The sequence below is a fragment of the Astatotilapia calliptera genome, chromosome 14, assembly GCF_964374335.1.
Source record: "Astatotilapia calliptera chromosome 14, fAstCal68.1, whole genome shotgun sequence".
Taxonomy (NCBI): domain Eukaryota; kingdom Metazoa; phylum Chordata; class Actinopteri; order Cichliformes; family Cichlidae; genus Astatotilapia; species Astatotilapia calliptera.
Window position 1 is genome coordinate 16,159,009 of NC_137435.1, and position 20,282 is coordinate 16,179,290.

The following is a 20,282-nucleotide window of genomic DNA, read 5'->3' on the forward strand; positions in this document are numbered from 1 at the left end:
TTCTACCTTATATGTACACACATCTGTATGTTACAGATTACTGCTCTGCAACTGTATTCTACCTTTAATTAAATCTAACTGTATTTTAATTGACTGCACTTTCCTTCCACACACACCCCCAATCCCCATGTACCTGCATCCACAAGGTGGATGCAGGTACATAAAGATTAAAACAATCTCTGTCGAGACATTTCAACTTATTTGCATGCAGTGTAAACAAAAATGAAATTGATGGTTGCTTGTTGAAAACACTACAGAGGATATAGAGCAATGGCAAAAAGCCTAGAGATTTCTATATATGGATTCACAAAGTAAATACAGGGTGTAAAGGTGCTTTTAGACAAGACGCACTCTGAAACACACTTTTTAAATGGCTCGCTCGGTTTGCTGCTGCGCTGAGCAAAAGAGCAACTCAGCTTTTAGACGCTTTACGCCAATACAAATGAGGCATCCAGCCCTCAGCAGCAGCAGGCAGGGAAGGCAAAATGGGAGAAGTGTTGACACCTGTTTCTGAGTTAACCCTGTAGCTTTATAGCAGGCCAGACCCCTGTCAGGTTGAACACTGCCGCTCATCTTATGACAGCTCGATACCACATTGGATTTGTGGTCTAGCTGCACATACTATCCATATGACCCTCACTGCACACTTAACTGCTAGGGGTGCAACGATATTCGTATCGATATTGAACCGTTCGATACAGTGCTTTCGGTTCGGTACGCATATGTATCGAACAATACAACATTTGTAACTTATTTTATCAACTTTCCTTCTGACGATGCTGTCTGTGTTGAGCGCTCAGTGAATCTGCGTTCGACTACTCCGCCTAGGCTGCACTGTCGAGCGCAGATCCACTGAGCGCTCAACACAGACAGCAGAGTCAGAAGGAAGAGCGCAGGGCACCTCCCCCACCCTCATTCAGATCTGGCGTTTGGAGTATTTTGGTTTTCATGTGACGTATGACCCTGAAGGTAAGCGAGTCATGGACTAAAGTAAAACAGTATGTTGGATGTGCCATGCAATGCTCAATTACATGGGTGGGAACTAGTGTGTTAGCGCAGTTAGCTCGTTAACGTGTTGGCCGTCTAGCCCCATGCACGGGGCGATCCGCGGTAGCTCGTTAACGGAGATTTGCCGTGTTGTGGCGTTAAGGTCATTTCAACGAGATTAACCTGAAAGCACTAGTGGGAACACAACGAATATGACTGCACATTTACGCCGACATCATCCTAGTGCAAAGACAAAAACAACAAGCATGCTACTAACTTTAGCCGAGTCATTTAGACAGCTGTTAGCACATGATTCTCCTTATGCTGCTGAGAATATAGCCCAGAAGAAGCGGATAGTATAGCTTTTATTTTGGAAAGAGACATTTCTCTGTAATAAACTCTCTTTTCCAAAGATGCATGATTCCTCAATCAGATACAGGGCTTGCAATATCGCTAGCCTGACGTCCTGGGGCTAGCGATTTTTTCAGTCGGGCTACCAAAATCTATCTCTTCCCTGCCCGTCGGGCTATTGTAGGAAGGAAAAATATATGTCAATGCTTTTGCATTCTTTCAGAAATGTAGCTGGGTAATTATGTCATTGGCATCGGTGAGCCACTGTCAATATGTGACATATTGAAATCGCGTTTGAATTTGCGCTTGTTTTTTTGCTTTCACTTTGCAATCGTGCGAACTGTGTATAGAGAGCGACAGCACTGATCTGTGAGTGATGATAATTTGTGCACCAATTCCTCTGACATCGTCTTATTAATCGTTAGCTTACTATGCAAACATGACAAGTGAAATCTCCCGCAGCAAGCTTAAACATGTGAGAGGTTGATCGCGCAGAGAATCGCTGAGCTTATGTGAGTGCGTGTGTAAAAGCAGCAGGATTTATATTTGACTACGATGACCTGGATGACTGAGAACCTTCACAGACAGATATATATTTTAGTTCTGCTGAGCCAAATAAGACAGGTCAGGGTGAAGAAGTGACAGCCAAAGAAAAGCTTACCACAAAACGGAGAAGTTATGACAAATCAGACTATAAGGCAAAAAGAAAGTGCAGCTTTATGGTTTCATGGACAAAAGAATTTCTGTGGCTGCAATATGACAAGCGAAATAACCAGGGCTGCACATAAGTGGTCCGCAGGTGCGCATTCGCTGTCAAAATAAAAAAACACGCACAAGGGTTAGGGTTAAATTTAAAAACTGTACTTTTGAGTTAAAATATATATTTATAATTTTAATAAATGACAAATTAAAAAGGCATGAACATTTTTTCTGTATCGAAAAAATATCGAACCGTGACACCAAAGTATCGAATCGAACCGAACCGTGAATTTTGTGTATCGTTGCACCCCTATTAACTGCACTTCTTGTGCTTTTTCTCTTTTCTTTCTTCATTGGAGAAAACGTGGACTACAACTGAGTAAATATTGGCTTTGTTCAAGTTTTCCTTTGCTTACATTTAAAAGTTTCTAGCATTTGTGTTGAGGATATATACACATATATGTGTATTGGCCATTTATTTGTGGGTTGTTTCCCAACAAAGTAAAATATTTTGAATCTATGCAGAAGAAAAGACATTGTATAGAGGAAGTTTTTTGGAGATTTTGTTTGGTATTATATTACATTATTCATTTTTAAGTAACCAAAGAATTTAGCCTTTTATTTTGTTTGCATTGTTCTGTGACACTTAAAACTTTTGACTGATCTGAATTAGGGCTGCCACAAACGATTATTTTGATAGTCGACTAGTCACCGATTATTTTTGCGATTAGTCGACTAATCGGATCATCATCCATTGGACATAAAACCTACAGCTTATTGCACCAGCGTGCATCTGCTCTTATATAACTATCATTAGCTTACAGCTTTATGTGTTTAAGGTATGTGCTAACTAAAAATAAAGACAAGATGATAGTTTATTAAATTTTAGCAGATTTAGCAAATTTGCAGATTGTTTCGGTGAAATTTAATAAACTCCTTGCTATCTATAATATAACGGGACACCGGAGTATATTCTCGAGCATCTCACACTTCTGATAATCAGTTGTCTGCTTGACGTTTATTCAGCTGTGTAAAAACTATAACTTTAATCTCAGCCAAACAGATTTACTCAGGAACAAATAAAATACTGAAAAAAGCCAAACAATAACATTTTTAAGTTATCTAAGTGACTCATATATCATGTTTAACCTGAGTAGCGAAAGACGGCAGTGGGTTTGAAAACGATTTGCTGGGAGTCCGGTGTTCTCACCGGCTCTAGTGAGCCTTGCCCCCGGCTAGCTATCGAGCTAGTGGGTAACAGATGTCTCCGAAAATGTCGGAGCGCTTTTGAAAATATGTGGTGTCTTGATAAACTGAGCAGATATTTGAGATTTACACAGCTACATTCTCGCCTGAAAATATGTTGAACGTTTATTTTGTGACCCAGAAAGAATAATAAGAGTAACATTAAAACTAAGTAGCTGCTGCCATTGTTGGAAACTGAGCTGGGCTGCGCTATGAATTCTGGGACAGAGCTGCTACTTCTTCTTCGGGGTTTAACGGCAGCTGGCATCCTTGTACATTCAGTGCTGCCATCTCCTGTTTCAGTCCGTTATTACACTCTTAAATCCTAGTACTTATTCCTGCGGCTTTTGTGATTGTACAAAGCTTCAAACGACGCGTCGACTATTAAATCAGTCGTCGACGATTTTGATAGTCGACGAAATCATGACTAGTCGACTAATCGTGGCAGCCCTAATCTGAATTAGGATATAATTTTATAACATATACCCATGTTATTTATCTGACATACAACCGCATAACGTTTTACAGTACATTAATTGTAATGTTTAACTTCTGCCAGAAAATGAATAGTATTTAAATGAAAATTAACTTTAGGAGCAGAAACAAACCTTCAGGCTTGAAAAACACCATGATAAAAGTCCAGTAACACTGTTCAAGGGTTTTTACCGAGATGATAAAAATGACCATGACAAGCCCTGGCAAATGGTAAATGAACTGGTTCTTGTATAATGCTTTTATACTTCAGCACGCAAAGAACCTTTATACAACATGTATTCACATACATGTCTAAGTCCTTTCTATCCAACAGTCACATACATTCACGCATCAAGAGAAACTCAAGAGTTTCTCTTGATGCGTGAATCAAGAGAGACTCAGAGCCAAGGATACTTTGGCAAGCAGACTAGAAGAGCTAGAAATCGGACCACCGACCTTCAGATTAGTAGATGTCCTGAATAAATGGTGAAAGAAATGCACTTTTTTGATGGAAAAAGAGTTGATGTACAAATTGTTTTATCTGGAAGGTTTATTATTTCAAAAATAAGAAATCATCACCAAACACACACACACACACACACACAAAACTACACCTTCGGTAAAACCACCTGTTGATCACAGTCAATTAATGCCCTCACCGCAAGCTGGGTGGAGGCTGTGATGTCAGGTGTGCTGACGTGCGCAGATCCATTCAGATTAACTGCCAGCACTGGTTTAACCTGTGTCACAGTGTCGGTTTATAAAGGCTATAAAAAGACTATGAGCCAGCAACAAACACAGAATGCAATTTGAAATACACTCCAATAAAGAACAGAAGACAGTAGCTAGCCCGAGTTCTAGTTAAAGACCCACTTTAAACACAAACTTATGCACATATGCAGCATCACTGTGGAACCTGACTTAGACCAGATGGCATCCATAGCCTCAAGGTTTGTGCTCCCTCTCTGTGACCTATCAGGATACACCCAGTGATTGTGATGGATGTCATGTACACAGTGAGCACACACAGTTATTCACTTCTATTAACCTCTATTTAACTAAGACGCCTTGAAGGATTAAAAAGAAACCTGGCAAGAGATTTTGCGTTCTAAAATTACAAACGGCAGGAGGACGGCCAAGGTGTCGCGGCTAGGAAAGAGAGCTACAACCATTGCTGATGCCAAAACGCAGCTTTTACTGGTGTTAAAAAAATAAAAAAAAATAAATCACGATCTTGGAAAGATTGCTTTGTTCCTCCCACAGATGACCACGACTGCATGGCCATGAGTACGTTCCTTGAAATCTTTGTCAAGAAAAAAAGGAAAAGGGGAAAATCAACAACTGATGAGTCACCTCTGCCAAGATAGAATGCTGTGATTCAACAAAATGTTTACAGGCGAAATAACTCAGGTGGCCCACATTCACCTCCCTTTGAAGACAGCAGTCTTTGTTCCTGCAGCTGCATGCAATGAAACACCAAAAATATGTAGCAGAAAATATAGGATGTCTTAAAAGATCACAGACTGAAAGCAAGAGTTATCTGCTACAAACTGACTCCTGTAGGCGCTTTGCAACAATCCTACATGGGTCATGGGTTATGAGGTCAACACAAATTAACATGATATCATTGCTTTAAGAGAAACAAAAACATGCTTAGATAGACCCAAAAGACCATACAAGACTTTCCAAGCCCATGTCACACTCAGCGAAACGTATTTTAGATAAAATGCATGCAGGTGAAACACATGAATTCTTACAGCTGTATCAACATATTTTGATAGGAAAGGTGAAGTTTAAACAGTTAATGCTGTATGCAAAATGCAGCTTGCATACAGCTGTTGTTGTTTAGTTGGCTCGTTGTCAGATTTCTGGTGATGGAGTGTTGCATCTGCTGACAATATTGAGCATATTATGCATGTAGTTGCTCTGTAGCTACATACATATAACGCCGTTAGGCAGAACGACAATGTCTATCTACACCACTGTATTCAACAAGGCAGCTTCCTCATAAGCATAAGCTTATGAGAATGCTGTTATTGGAAGACATAATTAATACATGGATATTTCAGAGTATCACTTTCCCCCCTATCAAATAACCCCAAAACACTAATGACTGTAACTTTAAACTACAACGATTTTCAGCTCCAAGACAACAAACTTCAACAGCCTTTTTTCTGAAAAATCTCTTTCCTTACAAAAAACCCCAAACAAAACAACAACAACACAGCTTTAGCTAAAAGTTGCTAATTCACTTTAGCTTCCTCATCCCCCTCATATTGTAAAGTTATTACTGAGGCATGTTCACAGAACAGAGACATCATTATCAAGTTACTACTCTGGCACATGAAAAGGGTCAGTTCACACCAGTGGCTGCATCCCCCTGTATACAGGTTCATAAAAGGTCCCTTAAGCAGCTCATCAAGAACATTTGGTGTCACAGTTTTTGCATTTGAAAGAATACACATCTCCCAAACAGGCGGATATACAAATAATTCTAAAATAAGACTGAAGGTCGTTAATGCAATTTTTTTAACACAACTTCACCCATCTGGAGAAAAATGAAACCAAGTATAAATATTCCATGGCCACCTTTAAGCAGTATTACAAAGTGGAAGTGATTAGGAACCACAGCAACTCAGCCACAAAGTGGCAACCACAGTTGACAGTTACAGAGTGGGGTCACAGAGTGCTAAGAAGCATAGTGTGTGAAAATCACCAACTCTCTGCTGACTCAATGAGTTTCACACCCCCTCTGGCATTAAGATCATAACTTCAACGCAAACACTTTGACAGTTGATTTGAATCTTTACAGAGCCTACGATGTAACCTACGTAAGTGGCCAGTGCTGTTGCCAGCATGCTTGCGCATCTGGTCACGTCCCCAGTGTTTTATACATGCCACAATAGAAACAAATAAACTTCTGGCTTGTTTTCCCCTCCTGGGTCCCTTCTCTTTAATGTGGGTATTTTTTTTTCTTCCCAGAGGCAAACATTTATCCCTCAAGTTTTTCCACTTCTTTGTACATCTCCTCAAATCCACTCCCATAGGTTTGCCAATTTCCCTTCAAGAACTTACTGACATGCATGAGTTCTTATATTGAGGCTATGACTGTTATCGTCTCAATGATAAATTCAAAAACTAAGGCTAAAAAGTAGGCGGAAATACATAAGACGAATCAGCTGTAATGAACAGCCCAGTCAGTCAATAGTTGCGGGCTGCATCAATTCAATATCCAGTTAAATTTCCAGAGAAGTGTACGCCAGGTTATGCATAGCGTAGGGTTTCAAAGGGGTTTGCAGCTAAGATGTACCTACAGCACTGTAGGCAATATTTAATTATAATTTCTTAAAGCTTTCCCTCTTATATTTAAAACAACCACACTTAATTGCCCCTTGGGGATAAATAAAGTCTCTCTGATTCTGACAATGGATGGACAAGCAACTGCTTTTATGCGTTGTCGTTAGCAACAACGATCACGTGGCTCCATCCGCTTGTTTATTTTCCACATAAACCTTTCACAATAAAGCTGAAGATCCTGTTGAGATTCTTCAAAATAAAATGAATCACGTGAAATAGTATGCAGAGTGTTTACGGATGAGCAAAAAAGAGCCACCAGGTTTCTTCACGCCAGTCGAGTTACCCAAGATTCACAGAATTTACAGAAAATGTAAAATTTTTGTGCTATATATCGTTGTAGGGACGATAAATGTCTTATATCGGGATATGAGATTTTGGTCATATTGCACAGCCCTACTCAAAAATCTGTCAAAAATGTTTTAGTATGACTTTGGTAAGCTACGAAGCCGTACTGCTTGATGGATTGTCAGAGCATTATGGCTACTGTAATCAGGAGCCTCACAGACTCAGAGTAATCTGGGTCCAAAAAAGTCTGTCCTCTTCAGGTCCCAAAGTCAAGCGAGCACTGCGGCATCACTCAGAGTTAAAAACCGTCTAAATTCTTTCATCTTTAATAAAATGATGAGCGTTGCTGCTTTACTAGGTGTAACAATTAAGTTTAACATCCCGGCATCCATGAAAACAGAATGTATTAAATTTAATGGAGTTAGAAGTTAGAAGCAGGAAGTTAGCTCGCTAGTTTCCACATAAACATGATATAGCATGTTCTGACTGAGAGATTTCCAAAAAAAATTAAAACATACAGCTCTGCTATCACTTCCAACATAAATGAAGACAGAAAACTAAAAAGCAGTGACGTTTGTAGGGTTACTGAAATTTGGCTAGCTGGTATATAATGATGCGCTACGTGATCGCTAGCGACACAGCTATGTTAGCATAACAGAAACACAGTGAAGCTGGAGGATGAATGCTAACCTTTTTTTTTTTTTGCTCAACAGAAATTAATGTGAGGGTTCCTGAGGGTTGGGGACAAATGCAATCGCATGGCAGGATGCTGTAAACGGACCAAACGTCAGTCAGGAGAACAACTGAGATAATCCATCCACAATACGAGGTTAGTCATTAATATACTGCAACAACATGGGAATAGAGCAGCTGCAAGAGAATTCAACATTAATGAATCAGTGGTACGGAAGTGGCGTAAGCAAGAAGAATGAGTTGAGTAAAGTTTGTCTTATCTGACTGTTTTGTTCCACTTAATGCGCCTTATAATCCAGTGCGCCTTATGATCCAAAAAATACGGTACCTTCAGGATGAACTAGAATGGGGGCCTCTGCTCACAGAAGTGTCTGACCTGACAAATTCCCAACAGCATCCTCCAAAATCTTGTAGAAAGATTTAAAAGCTTCTGTAGGTATTATGTGTAGGTGGCCCAATACATATTGAGTCCATATATTGTATGTTAGCTATATTTTAATTATACAGTTTCATCAGGTTTGCATTCACCATTCAGTTTCTATTTATCTTATACTGCGAAGAGGGTACATAACTTTTGCTCAGTCGATAACTATAATGCATTTTGGATTCCCAGCTAAAGCAACTGCCTAATATTTTCCTTGACCAAAAATAGCCATTGTGCTTAGTTTGGCTTTTAATATGCAAGCTTTCCAAACACCCATGGAAAGGATGAAAACAACGGAAACACAGATCACTGAATGGCTGACTCTTGCAGCTCGGTGTACATCCACTGATCAAAAACTGTATTTACAATGAGGAAAACCATGTCGTTACTACAGTGAACAGCACAGGCAACATCCAATCCTGATTTCCGCTTAAACTGGACGTGAAATACAGGATTTCCCCAATAGTACAGCAAACAGTGGGCAGTACAGGATAACCAGGTTAAGGCATTGGCACATGATTCTCACATTTTCCTGGTAATCATTATTCCATTAGTTCCAGACGAGAGGCGACCACAGCAAATGATGCCTTGAATATGTGCAGTGCTGCCATGCTCTGCTGCTCTTGCCCGACAAAATCCATCATCCTCATACTCGACGTGTCGTTTTCTGAGGGCTTTGGGGGTGGAGGGGGTACAGCAGCAACACGGAGGATCTCAATGAAAGGGAGATGACACACACACTGAGGCATTATCATCTCCCATTCTGCGTACACACAATCGACTAAGCACACACACAGAAGCATGCATATCTACAATGCACTTACAAATCCTGCACACAGGTCCTCTGACAGCTGAGCGTCTGCATGCACACACACGCGTAAGCACAATCAATTAAAACGTGTTGCATACCCTTTCATGACAAACCACTTCCATCTACAACTAATGAACTCGTCTCCCCACCCCTCCTCCTTAAATATGCGGTGCAGCCAAAATATTTCCCATGCCGCTCATGCTGGATCCAATATCCAGCCAAGGCAACTTCCGTTTGTAGGAAAAACTACTCGAAATTCAAAGCTCGTCCAGGCTAACTAGCTGGCTCCCAAACAAAGCTCCCATTGTCTGGAACTTGTAGTTTTACCGTTTTTCTCTTGGCCCTCGCAACTGTGATTAACTCAGGTACGAAAAACTACAAATCCGAAGTCTGCAGAGCCCCATGAGCATGCGCACTGGCCCCTTAAGGATCGCGAAGGTTGTGGAATATTTTCTCCTTAATAATTTTTGCGTGCAGCGGCACATTTGAGAGTATGTATATACTTTGCTGAGAAGCTGGAGGTCAAAGTGGAGCACGGACCCGGTGAAAACGGCTCCTGGCGGGACTGAGAACCGCGACTGAGCCGTAGTAAAGAGGCTGCTCTCCGCATTGACTGAAGTTGGTCTGCTCGGCTCGGCTGCCTCTCCTCTCAATGTTTGCTTTGGCTCACTAACGTTCACTTCGCTCGCCACTTTTCAGCGCTTTTGAATATCCCCGGCTGCTCACCCAAAACTGCTCAGTGAAAACCAAGAGAGCACACACGGCTTACCTTTCGCTGCTCCAGGGTTTCCGCTCACTTCCAGCTCCGTTAAAATAATCCTCCAGACATTGTGGAAACAGCCGTTGCCCGACGGTCTGCTGCCTGTTCACCAAGTGAGACGTTGCCAAGAATTCTCAACCGAAACCACGGCGAAGCTGCGCCCGCACTCACTGCGCATGCGTAACTCCGACTGGCGCAAACTACTGATAGTAACACAGGGGGCGGCACGCTGCTGCTCCTGGAGCCGTGGAAACACGTAGTAAATACAAGTGGTAATACTGCAGAGTACAAGTATCAGATTACAATAAGTAGAGTACAATAATCAGAACACCAAGTATTAATTTAATTTATTGTGCTTTTGTACGGTTTATTTATGAACGAAAACTATTCACGCTGTTATTTTGAAGGCAGAGTAGCACAAGTAAATTATTTTTATAGTATTGGCTTATACATTAGACCTATTGTTACAGATAACGATGGTGCCCTTTTTTCTTTCATTTACAAACTTCCATCTTATCCTAACCAATAATACTTAGTTATCATTTATTTGTTTATAATATGTTGTATGAATAATCTGAGTCTACAAAGTAAAAAATAAAGTAAAAAATAAAAAACAGAATCTGAACTGGTGGAATAGTATCAAGAAGCAGAATGGAATATCCCCGTATTGTTATGTACTTGAGTAAATGTATTTTGTTTTATTTTGTTTCTTTTAAACTGTGGACAGAGCGTTTTACTGCACAGCCCAATAAGTTTTTACTCAGTGTCATGTCAAGTTCACAAATAGGCCAATAGCACACCCTTGTGGTTGCTGATTTGAAATGCTGAGCGATTAACCTGAAATGAATAATAACTAAGTTAATGATATATAACTATTTGTTTGAAAGAATTTGGATATATTTACTTATTTTTATATTTATACTGTTGATTGATTTTCTTTCTTTTCCAGAGAGCTTTTTTTAAACAGTAAATCTCACTGTATATTTCAACTTCTTAAAATAAAGTTTTGAGATAATAACACAAAAATAACACACATTAAAAACTGCTTTATTTGAGACTGATATGAAGGCATCGCCCGGATCAGCAAGATCCGCCTCAAGTGTTGAGGACCCAGGGCACCCTGACGAGAAGTGGGCTACTGGAATAAGGCATCGGTGGGCAAGACATGAAAATAGGGCATTGTTGGAATGCTACTACGCAAGTAACCCTGGTGGAAGGGTTACATGAATAGGATGATGACCTATGGAATCCTCGATACCCAACATCCACAATGGCGGCGAAACAACTAGTAGCTCAGTGTTCCAACATTCGAAAGAAGGGACTGCTCTCACAGCTAGAGATTGACGAGGTACAACACAAATGCTATGGCAAGGGGGAGCCAGGACGCCAGGTCAGGAGGGTGATGTCATCACCCCCACCCGAGATTGGGTACCAAGCCCCAAGTGCGATAGAAGAAGGATCGTTGAGTGCGAGGGGAACTGACCTGAAAGATAGGATCATGGCCAAGCTTGAAACCTGGACCCCCGTAGCTGGTTACCAAGACTACGTGAAGTACTCTCAGAAGGTCTGCTAGATGATGTTAATGCAGCACTACGGACGATACCTATGGCCACCATAACCGAGACTAACAAGCTGTATATATATATATATATATATATATATATATATATATATATATATATATATATATATATATATATGTATGTGTGTGTGTGTAAAATATAAAGCCCCTTGAGTCGACTGTTGTTGTAATTTGTTGAAATGAATCACCACCTCCTTGCCCACCACCTCCTTAATTGAATTGCATTGTTACATGACATGAAGTGTTTGTATTGTAACACTGACTCTGAGCTTTGTAAATCATTGCTAATAATGTCTGTGTATCATATGCCATATATTCCATGTGCCTATATTTTGTCAATACAAACAATTGCAGTAAGAAACATAGTTTTAAAAATATCTATATATAGCAAATATTATCACTCCAACCTTCAGATTGGTTTATTAAAGGAGAGGTCAAAGGTCAAATGTGACATACCAGACTTTTAGGAGTCATATTTTTGAAGTTATAAAGCTTTTTATCAATTTTGATGAATAAATCTTTCAGTTGACCTTGAAAACCTTGGTGGATTCAGCTCAAATTTTAATGGACTGTTAACATGACCCCACTCTACACTCTACAAAGTTTTATCAGAATTCATCCAAAACTTTTTGAGCCATTACCTCGTCGGCGGGGTTGATAATGAAAATATAGGATGTGAATTTTCCAGCAAGTCAAATATATAATGTGACAAAAAAAAAAAAACCTTCTAATAAGATGTAAGAATAAACCACAGCATGCAACCTAAGCACTGATAAAGAGTGGAGTTTGACGCACAGGAGGGTGTTGCTAAAAGGATGGCAAGGACACCACGCCTTGAATTCAAAGCGGCAATGAAGGGTGGAGAGTAATAAAAGAAGTGGGGAGAAAGAACTTGAAGAAAGATGGACTAGAGAGTTTGATCCCCTTCTGAATAAGACACTCCATTCAAGACTTTCTGTTTCACTAACTGCGCACCAGGGGTCAGTATAGCTCAACAATTAATGGGCGTGAACACTATTGTTTAAAAAGACATTATTTTATTGCTTTTTCTTTTTTGCATTGTACTGCTATTCTGGTCTTATTTTTAGATCAAATAAAAAGACCTTCAGCTACTGCTTTCTGAATTTTAATAGGCTAAATAAAATAAGTAATGCTTTATAATCCGTGATTTTATGGCCTATGAGACAAATACCAGCTGCCACTGGTGCTTAAAAATCACACATTAAAAGCAATGGAGCAGGACAATGGGAATCAGGGGGCTACCAGTTGGGTTAAAATGCCTCTTTTGTGTCGTGTTATCAACTAGAGCCTAAAAATATCCTTCCCTATTTTCAGCTCCAAAATCTTATTATTGCATTATATTATAATATATAATATTTTACATTATTTGAATTGTAATCTGGTTGTTTTAAGTGGACAGTAGGCCACAGTATATTAAAGGATAATGCTAATAATGTACTGTACAGCCAGCCGTTTCCCGATGATTGTAATAATGTTAATTATTTAGTTATATCAGCCGCCAGAATGATGTAGGTCAGCTGGAGAGCACGCAAACACTACATTACCCAGGGTGCACTTGCACACCAACACAGTCCAGTCCCGTTCCAACAGACTGCGGTGTCTTACACTCTCCGCCCTGCACAGTGAGCGTCACCCTGATCTGCGCACAGGCGATGGGATCGCGGGCGTGGACCTGTTACCTGCTGCAGCCATCCCTATGATTAGAGAATCGGTGACGGGGGAAGCGCTCGCTTCAGCGTACGTGAACGGCACTCCGGCATATTTGAATGCAAAGTCAGCCCGCAGACTGACAGCTCGGAGCTCGAAATATTTTGTCTGTTTGGTGTGTGTGTGTAGAGGGGGAAGAGAGAAAAGCCTTTTTGAATACAGTGGAGCTCCAGACAGCTGGCTGAACGCAGACTCCCTGAGCGCTTTGTCAATCTGACGCCAAATTGTGAGGACCTCGATGGGCCCCTTTACTTGGATGTAAACCGTACGCCCATGCGACGATGTCAGTGGATGTTGCTGGCTTCACTTTCCAGGTTAGGTTACAGTAATTGTTTACGTATTAAAATTAAGCCATTTTAAGGCGGAACACGCGAGAGGCACCTGGATACGCTGCACCATTTTACACACAGGATTTTATTATTGTTATTATTATGATCATTAATATTAGTGGGATACAGATGTGTCTTGATAGAGGAAAAATGGAGACAGTGGATTTGTTCATCTCGTCCTCGGATAGCCTGTAGAGCTGTTATACCGCAATGCCTCCATGCAAACCTTATGTGACGGTTTCCGTCTCCGCTGAAGAAGTGGCGGACATTTAAAGCTCACACCTTCCTTACGCCGCTATAGATTCGGCGATCGTGCGCGGTAACAGGGCAACGGGATAATGATAAACGCTGGCATTTCTTTCCCGTCACCAGTGAGGAAGAATTTCTTGTCCAAACCGACGCTCGTCACCATCACCAATGCAGCCCAGCAGAGGCGATTAAATCAGGCCGCTGCACAGAGACGGAGGCGGGTTTGTTATGCTCAGACTTGGCTGGATGCTGAACATGGTGCCACTTTCTCAGCTCTGTATTGACTACCTGTCGCCCAGCCGCCGGCTCATTTCACTAATTGCCCAGCTGTCTTAAAATGGACGAGGCTTTTCTGATGAAGGCTATTCAGGGACACTGAACCGGCTCTTGAGTGGCCATGCGTGTAGGATTTAGCTTGGACCGGCTTGTCTGGATGTAGGGCGCATATCCGCGGATATTCCCAAACACAGAAGAGAAAACAGCCTATATTCATGGAGATGGCAGGCAGTGGAGGTGCATCTATACGGGGCTGGATGAGAAATAATGAGGACCTCTGCGCAGAGGATTTCACTCAGCTCGTACACCCACAGCAGTTTGCCTAAGAGTCTATACAAGGAACATGTCTGGCAACCATCAGAGGTCATTCGGGCAAATAAATCAAAATTCTAACAAAATTATGAGCTCAGATTGTAAATGCTGGATTTTTACTGGATGGATTTAATTCACAGCTTATTAGCTGATCAGGACCCCTGAAGGCATCTCTCTGATTATGCTCCTTCACAGATAAATATGCTCTCCTGAGCCAGCTTCTTCTTCTTCTTTTTTTCACAAGACAGTTTTGAAAACAATCAGTTTTCTGGGGCATGGGGTTAGGATCCATTCTGTTTGACGTAATGTACGTTATCCCTGAATAAACTTGCCTTTGGGAATTCATGTTACTTCCACACTTTGTGCCAACAGCACAGCAGCAGCCGGTGACAGGATTTAGGATTTGGCACAGTTTCAGCAGCGATATGTGGTGATGGGGGAGAGCAGTCGCTGCTCTCTGACCCACTGATTCCCCTCACCCCTCCTCCGGTGGTCGAGGGCAGCTCATCTCAGTCAATGGGCCCTGTATGGATTTTGTGCCTGAGTTGTTCGAGGGCAGGCCAACAGTGTCAAACAGCAGTCAGGCTGCCATGAACCCATACAGCAGAGCGAGCAGCACAGCGGCCCCCCTGTCCTGCACCAGCTGTGGGGGCTGTTGCTCACCCCCTCCCCCTTGCCTCATTCCCCCTGGGCCCCCTTCCTCTACTACCTCTTCCTCTTCCATGCCCCCAAACATGACCCCTGCGCCACCAATGTTTCCTGCCCCAGTCGTGCAGGTGGAGAATGGTAGCAGCTGGAACTCCTCCACCATCTCCTCCTCTGGCTCCCCAGACTCCCACTCTGGTCATCGAGGTGGGGCAAACAACCCTTACTGGACGGCAGTGTTTGACTATGAGGCCACAGCTGATGAAGAGTTAACCCTGCGGCGTGGGGACCTTCTTGAGGTTCTCTCCAAGGACTCTAAGGTGTCTGGAGACGAGGGCTGGTGGACGGGCAAAATCCAGGACAAGGTGGGTATCTTTCCAAGCAACTATGTCACAAGGGGAGACACTCCCAATTACCAGCAGCTGACTTCAGGAGGACTGGTGGCAGGTGGGGTGGGTGATTGTCCGTTGGAGATTGACTTTTCAGAACTGCTCCTGGAAGAGGTGATAGGAGCTGGTGGATTTGGAAAAGTGTACAAAGGAGTGTGGCGGGGAGAGGAAGTAGCCGTTAAGGCTGCCAGGCAGGACCCAGATGAGGATATCAGTGTCACAGCAGAGAGCGTGCGGCAGGAGGCCAGGCTGTTCTGGATGCTCCGGCACGCCAACATTATCGCGCTCCGTGGAGTCTGCCTGAAGGAGCCCAACTTGTGCTTGGTGATGGAGTATGCTCGAGGGGGGGCTCTAAACCGAGCCTTGGCTGGGAAGAAGGTCCCCCCGAGAGTTTTGGTGAACTGGGCCGTCCAGATTGCAACGGGGATGGACTATCTGCACAACCAGGCGTTTGTACCCATCATCCACAGAGACCTCAAGTCGAGTAATAGTGAGTACTTCAAAGTCTTTTATCTTCTCTGTAATCAAACAAAGATACTAAAACACATTTCAAATGCGTAGTTGTTGGAAAAAAGGTTTTGATGTAATGTACGTGTACTGAGACAGAAGAATAGAGCAGAACTCAATGGTGGATAAACATTTTAAATTGTTATGATGTGAGATCAGCAGGAGGAGTTTGCTCAGCTGTTGTGTTATCATGCAGCTCAAGGTGACTGGTTATTTAGATTATGTTGACATTATGATGAGATATTGTTTGCAGTACTGCAACCTTCAAGCTGACCTTTGTGTATGCTGGAGTGAGGATACACACAACCTTACATAGTTCTTCTGTTTAGCTCCTCCGTTTAATATACACACACTTGAGTTATAGGTCAAATCTACTTTAATCTAACACAAAGTCACACAGAATTGCTCATTTATTATTATTATTATTATTATTATTATTATTATTATTCGAGATGTTTGAAACAGGTGTTCCACTTCATTCAGTTGTAAGTACTGGCAATAGAGGATTTTAAACAAAAAGCTGACTATATTATCATCAATTTGCCTAAGGTTTTGTTTCCTCCCTAAATTTGTATGCATGGCATTTTGGAAGATTCAATTTAGTGAACTAATTACAACTTTACTTTGATAATGACTGACTCAAGGCGAGAATAATGTGATTGATGCAGTCACAATCTATTGATCGCCGTATCAGGGGCATATTATAATACGAACAGCATATGCAGGACTCATCCAGTGTGCATCACAGTGTTTTACTAGAGAGGAGAACACATGGCACCTTTTTCTTTTTAAGAGCAAAGACGGGTGAACTAGTCTCTAATCTGAGCAAGCTATCCATCTCTGCACATGAATATGCAAAAAGTCAAGATTTTTGTTGCTGAAAGCTTTCATTGACCAGTGGTGTTTGATCATCAGGTCATATAAAGAGCAGAAAAAGAAATAAAAGCAAGATGGGATTTGCAGAAATACACTGGTTAATAATTAACTACTGTCTGAAGATGATTATCTGTATGTGCAGGCGATGACCAGAAAGCAGAATTCATGGTCTGAATTAATATATTTTATACATTTTTATTTGGTAGGGACGCTTCCTTTAACATAGTTCCAATACAGAGCATGAGTGTTTATAGCTAGTTCTAATTTCTATTCATTGTCTCTGGATGGAGTTTTGCATCTGCAGTACACAACTATAGTTTTACTGTGATCCAATTGTGGTTTTATACAATTATAAAACCACAATTGGAAAAACCTAACAGATTATCTGGGTTCCTAGACTGTAGAACAATAAACGGGAAGGACTTAGCTTAACATGATGACTGAAATCAGGTGGAAATGGCTAGCTGGTCCAAGCTAAATCAGCCTATCAGGACCTCCAAGTACACACCAAATAATCATAACATTTAAACCATCTACCTAGTAGTGCTGTGCTATACTCATAGCTGGACTGGCCATCGGGCATACCGGGCATTTGCCCGGGGGGCCGATGGTGATTTTTCGTTTTTATGGGCCGATGATTTTTAAAAAAATTTTTTTTTATAACAGTATAAACAATGAAAGGTGGTGGATTGGCCAGATGCTGGCAGATGTGTAAAAATAACTCAGTTGTTTGGTGGTGGCTATGGTGGAGCTGCCACAAGAGGCCAGGTGGATGAGGGAAAGGGAAGGCAGGAGGAGCAGAGACCCGCCCATCCGAGTGTCAGGTGAACTGAACTTCAGGTAAGAAGTTATGACCTGCAGTCTATCTGGATCAGATATAAACCAAGTTTAGGTGGAGTTTATTTTCGTTACGCTGAGTTTTTACCGTCAGTTACAATAACTCGTACTGCGTACTGGCTAGCATGACGGAGTTTCTACAGCTGGGTGGGTGCTATGATGTTACTGCTAGTGAACTTTATTTTACTCATAAGGTTAGTTAGTAGAGTTGCCAACCATCCCCTAAAAAACGGAATCGTCCCGCATTCAGAGAAAATATTACGTGTTTTGTATTGAGCTAAAAAGGAACACAGTTTGTCCCCTACTTCAGCTAGGATGGAAAAAGACACAAAGCTGGAGTTTTTCTCTGTCTTTCCGCTGTCAGCTGTCTCTTCTTCTCTCATTCAATCGTGAAACTGATCAATGATCAGCTGATCAGCTTTTCTCTCTTGTTTGTTTATCGCCCACTATGCGCCAGAAAGAGGAAACCAGCGGTTGTCGCGCTAAACAACAGCAGCACGTTTAAGCTTGATCAGCTGTTGTTAGAATTTATTTAATATTAATTTCTTCTACTATCAGCTGATGTTTGCTGGAGCCACAGCTGTAAAGCTGCTGGTCATGATGTCGGTTTGGTTATCTGATGAGAGGGAAACATGAAGATGAAACCAGGAGATGTCCTTACTGAATCATCAGAGCTGAACAGGTGATGGAGAAACAGCTTTACCTTTTAGGTGACATGAGTGAGTTGAAGGGAAGTTATGAACTGTTTCTGAGAGACAAATAACACCAGGATCCTTTTCTAAGTAGCTGACAGCTGGTAACTGTGCAGGGGCGGATCTAGGAAAGTTTTGCCAGAGGGGCCAGGTAGGGCATTAACAGGGAGAGGGGGACACAAAGAAATGTCTCTTTCTTATTCTCATTTAAAATGTTTAGCTTTTATTAAATAATTATCTGAATCTTACATCCAAAGTTTTTATCTGATGTACAACGTATAGAAATCATACATATACCAACAAGACAGTGTACATCACTGTCACAACAGCGTTTGTTTTCATTCAAAGGCTTTATGGTTTTTCCTATAACACCTGGTGGGCCGGTTTCTAGTCAAAATGCCCGGACCGATTTTTTTGTCCCAGTCCAGCCCTGGCTATACTGCAGATTTCGATATAGATCAGATAATAAGTAAATGCAGTTCAGTATTGCTGATATCAATACTGATACTTTTACAGCATAAAGGTAACTTATGTTGGAGATCACAGTGTGTGATATTTGGATCGATCTGCCTTGTATCTACTACCTTGTATTGTGTACACTCACCGTTATACACTGGACCTCGGGGGGGCAGCTTCTGTCACTGTGTCACTGGCAGCAGATTCTTTGGGTCCTGTGGGTTGCACTGTGGCACCAAAATCGACCTGTAGCATCTTCCAGATTCTCAGTGGGATTGAAATTGTAAGACTCAGTGACAGAGATGGTTCCTGAGCACTTTTGTTTTGTGTATGTAGGCTGATGTTGTGGCAGTGTCTAGGTACATGTGTATTAATGAGAAGATCAATGTTATTCACTTAAATTGCGTTGCGTTTTGTAGCTGTGGCTCATCATCATACGGAAGCTTGTTTCAGACTCTAACAGATTGTACAGATGGCAAAAATTTGCCATCTTTACAATAAAATGTCAGGTTTGAGTTATTTTTCTCAGACATTTAAGTAACTAAGTCATAACTTGACTTATGTAGGGCAAAAATGTTTCTTTTAGTAGATGAAACAAGCTTCCACGTTGTTATCATCAGCAGAAACCAGTAATTTACAGTATTTCAGAAGAGAAGAGAAAGAAACACTTTAGACTGGTGAGAAATAAACACTTGCAGAGCAGCACACGGTGCTGTGCTGCTGTGTTAAATGGTTGTCCCACATTGAATATTGACATGTTTACAGTCTATATGTCAGATTTGTGGTCACAGCTATTGCAGTCAGGGCTGCCCTGTGTGCAATCCTCCGGGGCAAATGAGCCCTCTCCCAGTCACTGCAGAAATGTGATCATAAAGGTGTCATCACTGGATTCCAGTATTTGATGTGAGGTTTTGGGAATGATGACACTAGCGGAGAAACTTAAATTGATCCCAGCAGGGAGGCTTTAGTCCTGGTCTCACTTTACCATGTTTTCCCTGCCATCTCTCGCTACACCTCCTACTGCTCCTCATCCTCTTCCTCCTCCTCTATCCTCCCCTCCTCAAGGAGAGCAGTTTTGCTCTGCAACTCACTGAGCTATTTTTGGTCCTTTGTGCTACTTGCTGTTTAAAGACGCAGTTGCAGTTGCTGGTGCATCAAAGAAATAATACACAGCAAGCATCTAAGTGCGTCTAGGTACAGGTCAGGTACGGAGAGTGTTTATTTATCCCAAGTGACATGAGTCATGGGGGACGGATAGTACAAATAAGGGTGGAGTATGTAGGATGCTGACTGTAGGCCTTTTAAGCAGGAGAGGTAT

General features: G+C 41.7%; 2 protein-coding genes across 5 annotated transcripts in view; one reads left to right on the forward strand and one right to left on the reverse strand.

The window, feature by feature from the left end:
- sipa1l3 (signal-induced proliferation-associated 1 like 3) overlaps positions 1-10,265 on the reverse strand; it is an 89,070-nt gene extending 78,805 nt beyond the window's left edge. For 3 of the 4 annotated variants that reach the window (XR_013901431.1, XM_080288934.1, XM_026192105.2), the window contains exon 1: positions 10,096-10,265. The gene's annotated coding sequence lies outside the window, so the exon portion shown is untranslated. The remainder of the gene's footprint in view (positions 1-10,095) is intronic. The other variant, XM_026192106.2, reaches the window with a different exon arrangement.
- Positions 10,266-12,725: 2,460 nt separating this feature from the next.
- The window catches only part of map3k10 (mitogen-activated protein kinase kinase kinase 10), a 50,789-nt gene continuing 43,232 nt past the window's right edge, over positions 12,726-20,282 (forward strand). The window contains exon 1 of the mRNA XM_026192107.2: positions 12,726-16,086. Coding sequence (XP_026047892.1) covers positions 15,090-16,086 — 997 coding nt within the window. The 5' untranslated portion in view covers positions 12,726-15,089. The remainder of the gene's footprint in view (positions 16,087-20,282) is intronic.